This window comes from Ceratosolen solmsi, unplaced genomic scaffold (assembly GCF_000503995.2).
Source record: "Ceratosolen solmsi marchali unplaced genomic scaffold, CerSol_1.0 scaffold47, whole genome shotgun sequence".
Lineage (NCBI taxonomy): Eukaryota > Metazoa > Arthropoda > Insecta > Hymenoptera > Agaonidae > Ceratosolen > Ceratosolen solmsi.
The window spans coordinates 7,184,103-7,204,009 of record NW_011948419.1 but is presented as its reverse complement, the minus strand read 5'-3'; the positions used below and the strand labels follow the sequence as shown (position 1 = coordinate 7,204,009).

Sequence of the window (19,907 nt, the reverse complement as noted above, 5' to 3'; positions counted from 1 at the left end):
AATTCGTCCACTTCAGGAAATTGATTTATCTATTCACAAAAAGCTTGTGTTTACTCATAATTGATTAATTAAAAAATTAATTTTTATTTGAACAAATGTCCGAAATTTGAAATATAATAAGTTTGATTTTTATTAAAAATAAAATGTATATGATAAATAAATGTTCCATAATAAATTTTTTTTATCTTGACTTCGATTAAAAATATAAATAAAAGTTAACACATAGGTTCATAATAATTGTTACCTTGTTTCTTTGTTAGATCCCGAATTAGTGTAAAAATTTGTATTTTATTAATTGTAAAAATAATTTACTATTCTTTTTATAAAATTAGTTCTAATATAAACGTTTTTGTGTACGATGATACTAGTGAAATGTCATATAAATTATGTAAATGTATGATTTTCAAGAAGAAAAAGGAACTTTAATAAAAAAATTATATATAATTTTTAAATAGAGTGACCACTACAACATAATCAATTTACTTTATGAATATTATCACATTAACATTCAGGAACATTTATTTGATCTTGTCAATGAGTCAGTTGCACATATATAGTAGATTTAATCTGAGTCTATTGAATTGCGGAAAGAGTAGTGAAACTGTTAGTAAAGTCAAGTAAGTTATCCTATTATATGAGAAGCAATTGAAAATATTTAGTTCTATCCATTTTTCCCACTTTTTGCTGGTTTTGTCTATGTTTCTACGTCAGTCTCTGACGATCTCATTACTTTTTTGCGTTCCTCCATTTTGATTCATACCATTAATAAACAATAAATTTATTGCACAATTAATTCTATTTTTTTTCATATTTGAATTTAAGTATTATAAATACTTGCTTGAGAAACTAAAAAATTACTGACTAAAAAATTCTTTTATTTGTGTATTATAGTTTTATAATTATAAATATAAAAAATATATTCTTGAGAAACTTTTTTTAGCTTTATAATAAGCAGCTCTAATTATTGATATTAAAAATAAATAAAATGAATACAATTAAATTTATACTCCCTTTATGTTATAAATCCCTTTATAATGTTAAAAATTTTTGATATTCTAATTATTATATTATTAATCTATTGCATTATATTATTGATTTATAATTAATAAGTAAAACAATAGTTTTAATTTATAAAATATGAAATAGTATTGTACACAAAATAAAAACTTTTGATTAATAATATATTATCTTTGAAATGGATTGCTAAAACGCTTGAAGCTATATATATATATATATATATATATATATATATATATATATATATATATATATCTATATATATATATATTCAAATACGTTTAGAATAACCCATAAATACATAGATATGTGATAACATAAACTTCAATAAACTCTATAATTTATGATTATTAAATAAAATACGATATAAAACGTCACATTAAAGAGATTGAAGAGATTATTATATTGAAAAAAATCCGTAAGGTCGTTGACCTTGCAATTGGGAGAAAGGATCATACGCGCGCACACACATACACACACGCACACGTGCATGTTTATTCATTCATTGTTATATAAAAAGTACATATATTTATGTTTTTTCGTGAATATATATAAATATTTACATTGAATATGTGAACTTTCACATTTCAAATACACGTGATTTATCTAATGATCATCCGATTTATATAAATGCAAAGTTGGATATCGAATCTGTTAAATATAATTCATAAAATTTCTATTGAACTATATAATTAAGGAACACAAATATTTGATATGCTCAATAGATTTTCTAATATTTATTTAATTGTTGAAATATAAAAAAATAATATTATATTTTACTTAAATCATCATACATGTTCAAATCATCAAACTCTTCATGGTGATAATAGCATTTTCTTCTATTTGTCATAAATGTTACTTTTATATTAGTATTTTTTAAATAAGTATACTTATTCATTAAGATGATTAAAGTAATATTCTGACTAGTTTTCATCAATAAATGATAATTATTTATTTATTCAATAATCCCGAAACAAATAATACAAATTTTATAAGGATTTATTTCAAAATAATACATAAAATAACATAAAATATTTATAAAGTATTTATAAATATTTAAAGAAAAAAATATTTAATGTCAAAGAATAATTTTATTCAAACTGCATTCAATATTAACGGAACAAAATTTTGTTTTATTTCATTATCTCTTCCGTAATCCAACCATAATAACAATCAATAGAAACAATAGGAAGTCCTAATAATTAAAAAGATAAATCTATATTAATAATTATTTATGAAATTCAATAAATGTATATGTATACTAAGTATAATAAATTTACATGTTTAAAATAAATATATTTACTTATATTAATTTTTCTAACATAATTTCTTGATATGCAGTAAAAATTTTAGATTAAAACTAATTTTTTATAATAGCATTTTGTTACGTTTCATATAAAATCTAAAAATTAATATATTCAATATGTAATTAAAGCTAGTGTTTGAATGACAACGAAAATGTCATTCTTTGCGTATACTTTGTTTAAAATATTTTACCTTTTTGTATTATTCTTAAATAAATTAAAATTTTTATTAGAACTTTCCTATCAACGCAAACACATATACTTTCACACTTTGGTAATAATCGTATAATAAATAAAGAGTCTTATTAAATAAATATAAATAAATTAAATTATTATTATAATAAATCACTTAACGTAATGTATCCGTACTGTTGAAAGCTATGAAATTTCTTTTATACAGTTTATCAAATATTCTGATCAATTTTACTTGTTTTCCTTCATTGACAATATGGATTCTATTTTTATAAAATAAAGAGTATATAAATTGAAATAAAATTCTTATATTTCTGGTTTATAAAAAGTATTTACTTGACATAAAATTTATAATACTTTTCAAAAAGAAATAATCAACTATTAAAAAAGCATATATATATATATATATACCTATAATGTAATGATAATGTAATATCTGAAAAATCTTTAATTAATGTAAACATTAAAGTAGATATAAGTAAATAAAATAAAAATTGAATTTTATTCAAAAAAACTGAATTTTATATTGACGTATAATTCAGACAATAATTTTGTTTTTAGAATATTACTAGTATATATATTAAAAATTTTTGAAAAAATTAATGAAATATAACGTTTTCTTCAGCATATGCTTACAAGTGATTTATTTTTAAAATTGCTTAATTTTGACTGTAAATTACAATAAATAATACACATAATAATATAAAAATAAAATTACAATTTTTGAAAATTTAACATTTTATTTAAATTAATATTAGCTTTTTAGATATTATAGCGAATTGAAAATAAGACTGATATTTCTAAAAAAATTGATAACAGTCGGATTCAGAATCTTTTGTTTGCGCAACGAAGTGTTTTTGTCTAAACAAAGTGTTGTTTAACAAACTGTTTTTACGTAAACTATCGATATCGTACAACTTCTTTTACTACATTATACTCGTAATATTATTGTAATAATTTCGAGCCAAATACATTACGTAAATGCCCCGTTCAATATGTTACGTTGTTTATATTTTCAATTATTAAATTTTACATTCTAATTAATCTCAACAATGAAATATTTAATGAAAGCATATAAACACTAGGAAGATAACGAATGTTTTAATAATATTAAAATTTCTGGTTTTTATAATGATTCGATATAATCATTTATATACTGTAGAATAAGCATGAGTCATTAAACGACAACATACAATAATCCTATAAATCACTTTTTTGATGTAAGAATGATTATATATTCGTAGAATCGGTGACAATGAATGTTTATAGCTCGTAGAAATAGTTGCTTCCGCTAATTCCATAGAAAAACCTTGAACTAATGAGTTCTCAGCAGAATAAAATTTATGTATGTGAATAGCTAATATAGATATTTATCATATGCCGTGATAGAGTCTTCGTTTTAAAATATACTATCTTAAATAAGATTAAATTACATTTCAATGACTAAGAGAAAATTCCCTTTGAATCAGAATTTCTACTTTTAAAAAAGAAGTTGTATTTAAATAAACGCTTACTCTGGATGACAGGATTCTTCTTGTAATAAACGTGTTCAATTTTAAATCAAACAAAAACTTTACTTTAGCATAAAAATAATAATTAAATTATTTTTCTTTAATCTAATTTATATCTCGTATTATGTATTATTCCATAAGTATAACTAAATGATCTTGCATATATAGCTGATTAATAAAGAATAAAATATAACTTTAGAAAAATGTATATTTCTTACGTATTAAAACAATATTTGATCAATACAACTTATAAATAGATATATTTATTTGTAGTTTCTTCGCATCTCTTAAAACAAAATAACTTTTGAAACAATAAATATCCTTTATATATAATTATATATTTACTTTAATAAAGCATCGATTTTAAAGTGAACTTGTCAATATTAACTTTTTGATAAGAAATACAGTAATATGCTTCATTCTATGCCTTGTTTTAAATATTTTAATGAATTGTAAATCTAGTACTAATATATATACTCTTTAGTCAAATAATTAATCATAATCAATTAGCTTTATTCATACATTCTAACATTTGAATAAATTTTTGAGAAAATGAATTAAAATTATTTTAAATTATTGAAATGAACATTTATTTAAGCATCTAGTTTTACTGTATTTTAAGAAGATTATATTTTCAAATCATACAAAAAATATAAATAAAAAAGTAAAAGGTAAGTAAGAAACATTATAAATTAAATTCGTATTAATTAAAAATATTCCCTTATATACGTTTTTCTGTTCAAAATCATAGCTTATTTGCAATAAAAAAAATAAATTTATAAACTGACAATTCCAAATAATTTAAGTTGTATATTTTCTTATTGCAAACAAATAATAATCACTCATATATATAAATAATTAATAAACTACTTTAATAAATTTATATACCCAAACTATATTTTATGTATTTTTCTATTATTTTTCTTTAATAAATTGAATTATTGCATAATAATATAATATATTTTATAAATTTTTCATAATGAAATTTACAAGTGGTATAAATATATCATTAACAACGAAATAGAATATACAGCTTAAAAAAAAAGTGTAAAAATATATATATTTATATATACATATTCAATAAATTTCAATATGAACAAGTTATATTTGTAAATGGAACCAAAAACAATTACATTTTTATAAAATTTCTACATTATTATATTTAAAGAGAATAAAAATATTTTTCAAATTGAATATTCTTTACAGTGCCTCTTTAGAGAATTTAAAATCTTAATTTAAATCTTAATTTAAAATCTTTAATACTAGAAGTAGCAACTTTTCTTAAACGATGTAACAATTAAGAAAAATAGCAAATAATTTGATGAAACTTCATACTACTGTAAATTACTATATTCATATATTTATTAGAAAATATTATATTTTAATTTAATATATGAGTATTTTATTCTGTAAAATAATTTAACAAAAATTATAAAAAATAATACTCGATATCAATTATTTAAAAAATAAACAATAATTATATTTAACAATTTTTAAATTAAATTAATTATTGCAAAAATTCATAATTATAGTCTATCTTTATTTTGGATTTCCTAAATAAGTTAACAAATTTTCATATTTTTGTAACATGTATAACAAAATACATCAAATAACCTTCAAGATCTTAAAAATTATATTAAAAAAATCAACAATAAATAATTTAGCCATTATCTATGAATACATATTTTTACGTATCATTAACTATATGAAAATCTAGAAACAGAAATGAATAATTTAGTAATATACATTCATAATGAATGTTTTTATGAAAATGATTAATTTACTATTTAAAAATAAACTGATTTAAAAATAATGGTCATGCCATCATTACAAATAAATCAGTAATTAGAATTTTGATAAGAATCTATGTCCCGTGTAATTTATTATAAAGAAACATTATAACAGCATAATGCAGAAGCATAATTAAATAATTTATTTAAATGTTCATTAATTATTCAGTGCCATACTTTTTATTTTAACGTAAGTAAAATGTATGTATAAAACATATTGAGTTATATGAATTCAATTACGAGCTCATATTATTCAATTGTATTAAATTAAATTTTTAAGAGATAGCTGCATCTAAGAGATAACTACATCAATACTTATAGACAGTTACATATTACGTTTAATGAAAAAATATTAACCAGTTAAATAATTAACTTCATCATTTCAACAAATTATCTTAGAGTTGGATTTTTTGTAAGGAGTGCGCAATAATGAGCAACTTACAATTACATGAAAAAACATTTGGTCAATGCAATTGCAATCCATATACGTTATTGCACGTGTGGAGGTGAGCAATATAGCGAAAGGCTTAGCGTACCGACGGAGATATCTGTCCTCGTCGATGTCCCGATGAGCCTCCCGGACCGAAAGGAATTGTGAACGTAGTAGCGAAACCGGTTCCATAGCTGGCATCGTTGTCAAGTTGAGAAAATTTAGCCAACAAAGAACTAGAAATTTCCAGAGCACGTGAATGATTCTGTCGTCCATGCTTCGTTCACGGATTTACTTATCAGCCTTAAATATTGTTGTTTAACACTCTTTACTTGCTTAATCTGCACATCGTTTATTTTTTAATAAACCTTCTTCATCGCACACGTAACTAATTAATAACGAATATATTCAAACATTTATCGAATCGTACAAAGAACTTTCATTTTAATCAATATAGCAATTCTCATATTTGATTTTTAGAATTTATTATAATTGCCTTGTTCTGAAACATAATTCTGATTTACCGATTTTTATAAATTTTTATATTTATATTTGTATTAATACGTTTACTTATATGTATATACATGTATATGTGTATAAGCATACAAGCGTTTATAAAAATTAATTAACATACATGTTTTGTATAAAACAGAAAAAATTCATATGTACAATCAACCTCGTACAAAGTATGTCAATATTAGTTATGAATAAAATACAAAAGCTGTCAAAGTGCAAATATCACCGACTAATCGATAAGAAGTTAAACTTCTAATTTAGCAACGAGAATTTAATATCAATAATAAATTTTATAATGAATTTAATACGAATTAATAAAATACCAAAGTTTACTTAATACTGATATCTATTATTACTATCTTTATAATTTTTAAAGAAATTTTTAATTACAATAGGCATCATGTTATTCACATGAATACAATGTGAATATTAGAACTATCCAGTTTAATATTATCAATTTTCATTTTTCATACTAAATACTATTATATTAATTTTACTTATTATTAATTAATAATGAAATTTCAAATTAAAATAAAACAGCTTCATATTAATATATAGCAGCAATATTCAAGTTATTGCATTGATAAAAATGTTACAATAATAAGTGAAATAAATCATATAATAAGTAAATGAATACCAATAAATTGGAAATGATACCTTTACTATTATTCACAATATTTGAAATATAGATAAATAAGTCCTTCACAATAAAATCAATCTTACTTTATTACAAATATGGTGAGTCTTAAATAAATTCTTAAGAATAATTAAATGAATTATAATTTTTTATTCATGATTCAATATGTTTATCTCATTCTGTATTCAAAATCTAATAATATATATTAAATTGCTTAATATATAAGATTCTTTCTCATAAAAAAATATCTCTAATTTTTGGACCACTTTTTAGATTTAACATCATTTAATGAAATTATTAAATTAAAAATTCTCTTATTAATTAAACAAATATTAATTGCTTACTTGCTGTAAATACGATATTTAGTAAATTAAAAATTATTGTTTTCTTTCCGTTATTTAATTTATTAACTAAATTTATTGTAAATTATAGTAATGATTTTAATAAATAATAAATCTATTTTTGAATATGAACGTACTATTATTAGGCACTATTAATTTTTAGAAATGTATCTTAATATTGCATCGTGAAATACTACAAAATTGTATCATAAAAAAGACGTGACTCAATTTATATATGATACACCTTTGAAATACTAGTTTCTCAACAAAATTAAAAAGAATGGTTTAAATACTGTCTAGTTGTATAAATCGAGTTGTAAATACGAATTGTACGTTGTCTTGAACAAATTTCTGTATGACACTTTTGACATATATGATATCAATGTGATTGCCATTTTTATACTTTGCATACAGAAATTGCGCATCATTGCTATCAAAAATGATTACGTTATTATTAGCGGATAAAGCCATCATTTACATATGTTTATTTATATTTAATAATGCGATAAAAGGAAGAAATCATAAAAGGTACTACTCAAGTGCGATGATATTTCTTTAAAAGTGTTTAACTTTAATTATGACGGATATTGAGATAAGCAAAATAATTCTTAATGGCACACTAGTAACGTAATTTATGAAGCTTTATATAATAGTTCCCAACGTATAAATATTATTATTCCAAAATATTATAATCAAATATGTTTCAAATATATTATATTTTTTGACTAATTTTGATAATTTGTATTTCTTTTTAAGATTATTTGGTTTCTTCTAATTAATTGCTCTTACATAAACAAAACCTAGAGGAAAAATTCAATTGATTAAAGTACTGATATTTTGTAAATTAAAATTTTCCGTAATATTTCATATTTATACTAATTAAAAACTAATAAAATAATTTCTAATATCAAACTATTTCATAAAATTTTATTAATCCTAGAATTTTTCTTTCAATAAAAAATCAAAATAATATTAAGAAATACATAAATCGTTGAAAAATAATTATATAACATTTATTATTTCACTATTTTTTCTATAATATAATTTTTAAAATATGTAAAATTTGGATATTGAAAAAAAAAGTTAGATTATATATATATGTTTATTATATATATTATTTTTCCTTATTAATCATATTTTTTGTAATTGAAGTAAAACATTAACCCTTTAAAATGTTGGAGCTAATTCAAATATTGTCATAAATTACCAAAAATAAAATTATATCATTATATATTGTTATACTTAAATAATTTATGTTTATTACTTTAATTATTAACCTTTCATTCAAATTCTTATCATTCGAGTATATTAACTCATAAGATCAAATTTTACTTAATATGATTTAAAAAATTGTAACTATTAGTTTGTAAAAAATTTAATAGAAAAATTAATCAGTTTTTTCTATTAAAATTTTTAAAATATAAATGAAAATATAAATTCAACACACACTAATTAAATAAAATTTGATTCATGAAAATACGATCTTAAAGTATGAAAATCATTTAATTATTAATTGAAACTCACATAGGGGATCAAATATATCTAGTTCATATTTAGTATTATTTATTAATACATTATTAGATACAAAATTTTCAAATTAACAAAATGATTCGGACATTATCAGACATTGTAGAGTACCCAATGTAAGTCTTTATTTAAACGTAAATAGTATATTACCACACGTATATAAATGGTATGATAGCGTTTCCAAAGATATAAAAAATAAGGAGTAGCTTATTATCGTATTGAATGATAAATACGTTTTTATAAAAATGCGTATGTATAAATTCAAAAATGTGTGTGCGCTGATGTGTAATAATAATCGTGTACTGATTAAATTCATTAGATTATGTATGTTTTTATTGAAAGCGTATAATTAGAGATAATTTGTATTATGTATTGATTTATAATCCTGATAATTGATGAAAGATCAATACATACTATCTTAAATGAATAATTTGATAAATATTTAAGTGAATTAAATTCATATAGTAATTTAAATTGTAAAGATTTTTATATAAAAGACTCGAAAAAATAATATTATATTTCTAAGTAGCTTCATAGGCAGACGTGTAAACCGTTTTAAAGTAATAGTAAATCAATTACAATATATAAATATTGGATTAAAGTTATTCAATGTTTTCATATTTTTTTATTTTACAAAATTATTTGATTATAGTTCTATAAATACTTATTGTGTTTATTCATTTCTAAGAAAACAAACTGCAAATACTCTAGAGTAGAAAAATATAAATATTTATATAGGTTAATTTTCATTTTTAATTAAATTTAATGTGATAAGAGTTACCAGTATAAATTTTTCAATAACACGAAAATTTCATGCTAAAATCCATAAGTACGTAATGAAATGCAAGTACTAATTATATTGAAGTTAACGTAGTAATGTGTAATCAATATACTTGTTTAATATTAATTGTAGCGAATCATTGCTTTAATTTGTTAGATCGAATGATCTTCATTATGGTATTAAAATAAGCGGTTCTTAGTAAACAAAGATTCACGATTTTTTCTACTTTAATAGAAAATTTTAATTGTGCAAGCATATCATGTCATTCTCATTTTTTAAAAATATTTCATCTCATCGGCAACACATATTTCAATTCATTGCTTATACTATATATGGAAATGATATTACCGTGTATATTAATAAGTATAAGTATGCATTTACGAAATAAACAAAATCTTACTTTCATGAGATATAGATACATTAGTAATTTAATCTTAAATGATTTCAAATAATGTTTTAAATTGAAATTTTCTTGTCATTTGACATTATGCATTAATTTTTATGCTGAAATTTGGAGAATTTTTTAAATACATTATACAGAATGTGGATCATAGTATTAAAATCATTAACAAAACAAAATTTATAACGTACATTTACATTTATAATTTACTTGCTTTAAGTAAAAAGTAGATGAAAGCGAATGTGAAAAATTTAATGAATTAAAATCTTGAAAGGATGCAAATCATATAGAAATTAAAGGATGTCCTATAATAATATAATATAATTGTATATAATATATATATATATATATATATATATATATATATATATATATATATAATAAGGTTATTATTTTTATAATTTTACAACTTAAGATATATTAGAATTTAAATATGCCCTCATCAATTATAGTTACGTTTATTTTATTCCACTACAATATTTGAAACAATACATACATTATCCTCTAATTAGCATATTGATTTAATACAATCAAAATTTTTACTTTTAATCTTTAAGATTATATTTTCAAGAAATTAAATGTAGCCAACAGTTTCTTTATCAGTGAAATGAATAAGGTAAGTAATATATAAAATCACGAATGATTAAATTAAACAGTGATTAAGAATTCAAACGAGTAATTTCCCGAACAGCAATACTGCAAGCCTATTATGAAATCGAAGATACTGGCTGATTGTCGGTGACTATTCACCACAATCATCATTTACGTTATCGGCAACGCTATCGCCTACTGCCAAGCGCACCGCCCATGCACTTTCACGTCATTACGTGCGTGTGCAAGGCATACCAGAGAAATTGTAATTCCACGCGCAAACGGACGAGAGTAGGAGTAGAAGCCCGGGTCATGTCGTTAATCCCTGTGCAAATCAATTTTGGCTCGCGATCGCTAGATTCTTTCGTAACATGCACGTGCCCGCTTAATGCGGCGACAGTAGCCGGGATGCTGAGGAGTGCAAAATTCTAGATTTGCGATATGCGCGTCATGGCGAAAGTAACACTTTCCCATTCCGCGCGGATGGTGTATAGTTTGTAATGGAGCAGGACTTGTATGGACAGCCATTTCATTTTCCATTTACAAGCCAAATTGCTGGGAAGTTAAGTACGAAATTTTTTCTTTGGTTTGAATTGAAAAGAAGCTTGTTGCTCATACTTGATACACATAGCTTTATATATTTACTTATTTACAAGCGAAACAAGTACCACTTCTATTTTTAAATACACCGATATATTTAACAAATATTTGTCATAATTAGGTTTAATTGTAATTTTGAAGAAATTTTTCAAAGAAAATTGTCAAAAATTTTCCCGAAACTTAAATATATCTGATAATCATGTGTCGAAAATTTTCTATTTTAAATACTATCCTTTTTTTTCATCTATGCAGATATTTTGAAATGCTTCAATTTTAAATCTAATAGATTAAATATAATTAGGTATGAGAATTTAAATAACTTGTAAATGATTTTTTTAATTTTTTAATATGTAATATACAAATTAATAGAGCATAGATAATTTCACATTGGTAATTTGTTTCATAAAAGGCTTCAGTATTATTTATTTTTTATATGATTAAAAATTAAATGATCCTATTGATTTTATAAAAATTAAACAAAATTGTTAACTTCATCGATCAAAGCACTCGATAAAAATATTGTGAGAAATTATGCAAGTTTATTTTCTCTATTACCAAATCCAGTTGAATCATAAATATTTTATTCTTCCAGAAGTATACTTTTATGTAATAAGCTACATTGGAATCAGAGAAGTTTTTATATGACTCCAATCCTTGGACATCAAATCTCACCTGAATATATATAGAATCCGGAATAAAACAAACGATAAAATTATCCTTAATAAAATTAAAGAAAAAATTTTATTCTCAATCTTGCACACTAGCTGTGAAGCTAAATAAATTAAATAATGAATTTTTTATTTATTAAAAAAAAACATTTTCTTACCGAAATATTTTTTAATTAAAAATATATATTAAATATCCACCAAAGAGAATATAAATACCTGACGAACAAATAATGAAGTGACTAACGCACATTCGCATATTTTCGCGTACTTTCGCATATTTTCGCATTTTACTCTGCATAACTAGGAAACGTCGTAAAATGGTATTCCCCTTAGCAATTTATAAACATTTATTTAAGATTATATTGCCATTAATTATCCAGCTTTATATTTTCTTTAATTTCACGTAAATAACCTGATTATTGATTGTTTAATTCTTAAGTTAAAAATAAAAAAAATTCTGTAACATGATTCATCATTCTTTCTTTTATTTTCTATAATATTCTATATTAATGTAATGCACGTGTCCAGATATCTCTTTTCTTTCATGACTTATTTGAAACGAAAACTCATGTAAATTTAAAAATTAAAAATGTTGAGATGTTCAAGTTAATTGATGTTTAGTATTGAATTGATTCAAATTAATTGATTTTAGGGAATTTTATTTTTCACATACTATTCTATAATTCATTTTTGTCAATGACATAATTTATACAAATTAACTTACTCTATATATACCTTCATAAATAAGAAAAAAATTATTTTCATAAATTTAATAAATAATTCATGTAAATAAATATTGAAATTATATTAACAATTAAGTTCCTTTACTCAACATCTTGTCAATATTTCTTCAAATATAATAAAACTATTATAATCATTTCTTATATTTTAATTATACGCACAAATTTTATTTTAATATAATAATATTAAATCAGTTATTTATATATTATTTTTTGTCAACACACGAAAATACTTATAAATAACGTTATGATCAATTTTAAATCTAATTCAAGAAAACATAATAAGGATATGAATAAAAAAAGCATGATAATACTTATTTCATTGTTAATATTTCAATTTCATAAATTATTTTTTGTAAGTTTACTAAAGCAAGAATTATTCGTAGAAAAATAAAATTATTAAAATAAATATCAATACAAATATAAATATTTTGATAGAGAGTTTATCTTATAATCTACAAAAACCATTTATAAACATTCTAATATATTTAATCCTTTCGTATTTTTTATTTTCTAATCTAAAATAATTTTAAAAAATCTTAATTTTTGGTATATTTAAATGGTCTATTGTGTAATACATACATTCATATAATATACATTTTTGAATGATACGTATTTGTCAATACGAATTATTCGACAGTTTAAAAAGCCATTTTAATTATAAAAGAAAATTCATTCAAATTATAAAATGGGAATCTTTATGTAGTATTGCTATATATTTTAATTACATTAAAAATATTTAGAATTAATTTTCACAATTTTGATGTTTTTATAAATGGTTATATATTGTAAAATTTAACTTCTAAATACAAGTGGCAGCAATTTTAAAATCCCAGACAAGTAACTTTACAATTTCTACTTACCATAATATCTAAAATTGGTAATTTATGAGTCAGTCAATCTTACGTTCTTGTAAAATTGTGGAAAACTTATACGTAAAACTGACTACTACCATAATGCAAGCAGTGGACAATGATATCATACCTCACCATACGTGATTTCATTTCTGAATCACGCTATTAACAAACTGCATACTTTAAATTCGTATGATGCTGTCTGATCGATTGACTGTAGATAGACAAAAGCCAATTATTCTGATATGACTTTTTATGTTTTTTGTTTTTTGTTTGCTTATTTTTTTGTTTTTTTGCAATATGTACATATGTAATATAATGAAATACACATTTTTAATATCAATTTTATTCTCATGTAGGTTTTATATTAAATGTCAATTTCTTAATAAACTACTGCTTTTAGAATATACTTAAAATGTCATATAAAAGATATGTAAATAAATTCATTGAATATAATGTTCTCTATATCAATAATCTATGAATAGTGTAAGCAACTTTTTCAAATTTACGAAAAATTTTTTTACATTAAAAAATATAGAGTGCATACCCAAGTATAAATAAATAAGCTAACTAAATCTTGTGAAAAAATTAAAAACATTCATTATGAAAATACTAATAACAAATTTATAATAATAATAATAATAAATATAGCCGAATAACATATTCAAAAACTTAATTTAAATATAAGTGAATAGAAATGAACTGACATTTATATCAAATTATTTATAATATTATTATTTTTAAATTTATTATTATAGTAGGAATTTTAATTGGTTTAAAATTTTGTCTAATGTCTTAAGTATGAAATATTCCTATTGAAAATTCAATTGTAAATCATAATTAAGATAAATATTTCATATAAAATATGTCTTATATGAAAACAACGTTTCATTATCAATATTGTTAGAATATTTAATAGTTAAAATTGTATATTTTTCTAAACATATTTACAAATATTTTAATATTGAATTTTTAAAAGATATTTTAATTATTATAAAAGCAAAATCAACACGATAAAAGTATATAAAATTCTTTTTCTAAAATAAACATACATCCTAGTCAAATTTATTAAAAACAAAATTTTCATAAAGCAAAACAGATGACATAATAATTATTTTTCTACTACTTAGTTAACATGCAATATATTCTCTACTAAGACCTAACGTTGCTTCAATGACATATTGCCTTGTATGTAGGAATGTAAATGATTTCCCGAATACAATAATATTTGTTGGTTACGAAAAGAAATTTACATAATATATTAAAAATAATTGTAGTGTTTTAATATTGTACTTTATTATACTTCATTATATTTAAATATTATATTTTATTTTACTTTATTATACTTTAATATCATAAATTATATAATACTAAAAATTTCATCATATTATTATTTTGAATGTATTTATTTCAATAAAAAATAAAGAAATTAAATTACAGAATATCTATGTAGCTAAAATGCTTAAAACTAAATATAGAGTTTTACAACATATATGTATTAACACGTTATCTATTGAGGTCATTTTATTATCACAAAATTCTTATAATCCGATCGTATTCGTTATTATTTATATCTTCATATTGCGAACATAGTCACAAATTCATAATATTTGTCAATGGCATTTAACAAATTTTTATATTTTCTTAATGCTAACTTCATCATTAATTATTTTAATAAGAATTTTTATCGAATTTATCATCAATAATCAAATCGATGTTCCGCTTGACTCACTTAAAATTGCTATTAGAAAAATGTACAAATAAATTTCAAAACTTAAATTGATTAGAATAATAATGGTTTTCCTTTAAGAAATTAACGTTTTTAAAAATGTAAATTTTGAAGTCTTACTTAATGCTATAATTTACTTTAAATAATTTTTTAAACTTACTTTTTTAACCTTATGTATTATTATAGAAATATAACATTAATAATATATGTTTTTTGTATTTTTAATATGTGGTTATATATAGTATAACTATAATTGTATGAAAAGATTATGAAGCACGTAATGAATAAATTAGTGATAATAATCAACAATAGAATTTAATTAAAATGATAATTGTATCAATTAAAAAGTATATATTAATGTCATTATTTTTTTATTTTTAATTAATAATATAGTATTGTTTTAATACTTAAGCAATTATGAATGATTTTCAATATTTGGATTTCCACAGTGCTATCATTTTGTTATTACAAATGAAAATCTAATATTCATTCGATAAATAACATTGTGAATCAAATAATACAACATAAAGAGCATCTTATTGTAATAAAAAATTATAAAACATTGAAGGATATTGAAATAATTTTTTAACAAATATTTAATAAAACTTTTTAAAAATCCTTAAATCTTTTAATCGTTTAAACCATCACATTCAATATTATATTTAAATAATTTCAATATAACATCTGTCGAATAACTATTGATTAGCAAATACAAGAGTGAGAGACAGAGAGAGATGGAATGCAATGTAAGTAGTGTACAGTATAAATGTAAATACAAAGTATTGTTCATTAAAAAAAAATCAATCAAATTTCAATAAATCATGAAATTATTGAAAAATTGAAAGGGGTCAATTTTGATATAAAACAGCCTCCAGTTTGACTTTTTTAAATATTTTTCTTTGGTATGAAAGAAGTTATATATTATTTACAGATGTCTGGCGATGATATTAAATGCAAACCTGACTAAATAAAATCAGGGTTAAAGTTTATCTGTCGCATATAACATGAAATAGTCGCAAAAAAAGAAAAATACGAAATAAAACTATACCACATTTCATATGGTGGCCTATAATTATGAAGCTGATTCGATAGTTTTTTATATATAACCAAAAAAATTTGAAAAAGAAAAGACAACTAGACAAATTAGTTTATCCTAAAATATAACCATAGTTAATTGACAATTTATTCGTCTATGTTAAGAATTCTTTGATTATACAAAACTTTAATCATTTATATTTTTATAATATAAAGATTTCTTTATCATAAAAATAAAAAATTGAATAAAGTTATTAAAATATTTAATAAGTGACTTTTGTTTGCAATAATGCAATTAAAATTCATGTAAACGTACAAAAGGGATGCTTTACCTCAATGATTGCACGCACTTTAAATGCGTATATAAATAAATTTTCAGCTGAACCTATGAAAAATACATTATTTTCGCTAAAAATTGCCTATTACCTGCTTAGTCACGAAAAATTCTTATTCATGTGCATATCAAAACCTTATTAAATATCACCATATGGAATCTCGAAACCGTATCAACAACAGAAGAGCCACAAAAAAAATTCCTTACTTTTCATTACAAAATTGAATGTGTTTATTATATTTCAAAAATCACTGAGTAAATTATTTTGACATACATTAAAATAAAGTTTATTATTAAACAATAAAATTTTCACAATAAAGAAATATTAATTATTGTCATATTTTTAATTGAATGAATTTGAAGTCTATTTATATTCTAAAGATTAGATTTGCATTCATATACATACAAATGTATGTAAGCGGAGTTTATTTTATTATCTCTATTCCAAAGAAAAGACTTTAATATCACTGTTAATATATATATATATATATATATATATATATATATATATATATATATATATATAAACGATATTAATAAGCTTATAAATGCATTAAATTACTGTATAAAAATACAATTATATGTCTATGAAGTCTTACTTAGACATTTATAACTTAATATTCGTAATAAGTTTCCAATTATATATCAACTAAAAAGATAACAAATTGTACATATCCAATGTATCACCGAAATAATAATGTATTGTGAATTTTATTCTTCTAGATTATAATTTAGTTTTATTATATTTATTATTTTATTTAGTTAATGATTACTATAAAATAAAAATTCAGTATATTTTCTTTTTTTCTTTGTCATTATAGGTATCTTTTTCTTGATGACAATCGGTCTGATGGGGTTAGTAACAGGTTGCTTATTATTGTTCTTGCAACCTTATGAAGCTCTCTTTAAATGGAAGGCAACGTTCGGGCCAGGTGGTGAAATTTATGAGATTTGGAGGTTACCACCAGTCGATCTCTACCTCAAAGTTTACCTCTTCAACATAACAAACCATGAGAAATATATAAATGGAAAGGATTTCAAACTAAAATTTGAACAAATTGGACCTTACGTATACAAGTGAGTAAACTCCAAGTACTTTTTGAATAAATAATTTTCATAATTATTGATTTATAGATTTTTTAGCGTGTTATAGTTATAGTAAAAGTTATAGTTTTATTTTACATTGAACAATAGCAAAATTTTAAGTAAATTAATAATCATTTTACACTAATTTGTTTCCAATCCTTTGTTTTTTCTTCATTTATTTAATTGACATTAATTTTAAATTAAATGAATAGTGTTTTTAATCTTAAAAAAATATAATGATATTAAACTTTTATATATTAACTATATTTTTTATATTAACTAATTTGCAAATAATCATTTTTTAATTATTAGAGAACTCTTAGAGCATGGGAACGTCACATTTAATGATAATGGAACAGTGACAGCTGTACCATTTCATCCTTTGCAATTCATTCCGCAATTAAGCAATGGAACAGAAGAAGATATTGTCATAATGCCAAATATAGCATTATTGGTAAGTACACATTACACTAATATGATATTGCGCATGTATTACCAAATTCATTGAATTAAAATAATTAATTTCTTATTATATAAATTATAAATTATTTAACTAAATTTCTGCTACATAACAGAAGGATCAAGCGAACATTTTATTCTTTAATTTAATTAAATAAAGTAAATAAAATTATTAAATAGTCTTTATAATAAATAAATAATTTTACTTACAATAAAAAGAAAAATGAGTACTATCTTTATTTGCATAGAATAGTATAATAAAAGTTAGACATATTATAAAAACTTAACAACGTTTTAATAATACTTTTAAATATTAAAATAATGTGGATAAGAATTTAATCATTAATATTAAGCAAATTAGTAATGTATTTAACTAAATACGATTTAAATATTTGTGTTTTGTGTTATAAATTAAAAGCCATATTATACGACTTGTTTTAGTAAAATTATTAGGTTACATGAAAATATGCGAAAATATCATAATTTGTAAATGGTTCATAAAAAATTCATTAGTTAATAAATTATATTCCATAATTACTACTGGTGTATGATAAAAAATTAAATAATTTAATATTCTTTCTCGCGATACTTATATGGAAGTAAAAATCAGTATAAATAATTGTTAAATCGTTCTTTAAATAAGGTCGCATAATATGTTTATTTTAAATCAGTAACGCAAAGTATCACAAATTGATATAGATCTGTATGTATAGTCTGTATTATCATTATCCTATTATTATATTTTATTTTAAATGTAAACAAGCAATTTAGGAGAAAACATGCTTGTGCGCCTAGAAATTTACAACTTTTTATCTATTCATTTTATAAAATAAAATATGTTAAAATTATTATCGTACGTTGATTAGTATTCTTATTATTATTTTGTTGAAAATAACTAAAAAAATTTGTAATTTAAACTTAGCAGTGTATTGTATAAAGGTTAAAAATGTCAATAGGCCATGTAATAATGATCTTTGTAAAATGTCGAAAACTCATTGCGTCGAAGAGTATTAATTGAGATTATAGACTAGGCAGCAATAATTATGGACTTGAAATTTCAAAATCTCGATTTTAAAACATTAAATATTGCAACAAATATTATTTTGAAAATATTAATTTGAAATATAAGAATTCTATTCTAGAATTTTAGCCGCATATCGATGATAATTCTATGAAAAGATACATAAAACTCGAATGAGTCTTTATTATAATAAAGAAGAGCGATAGCCTTAAATTTGATAGCCTTAAACCGCAACTTTCATGTAATTAAAAAGATCATCTGAATCGAATGACAGGGTCGACTAAGAGTTCGATAGCCTGAATGCGACACACTTTTGCTCACACGGTATTCTACACCTGCGTCGC

The 19,907-nt window shown here is 21.5% G+C and overlaps 1 protein-coding gene across 1 annotated transcript in view; it reads left to right on the top strand.

The window, feature by feature from the left end:
* LOC105360637 (scavenger receptor class B member 1) overlaps positions 1-19,907 on the top strand; it is a 37,207-nt gene that overhangs the window by 2,552 nt on the left and 14,748 nt on the right. The window contains exons 2-3 of the mRNA XM_011497593.1: positions 17,819-18,074; positions 18,396-18,537. Coding sequence (XP_011495895.1) covers positions 17,819-18,074; positions 18,396-18,537 — 398 coding nt within the window. The remainder of the gene's footprint in view (positions 1-17,818; positions 18,075-18,395; positions 18,538-19,907) is intronic.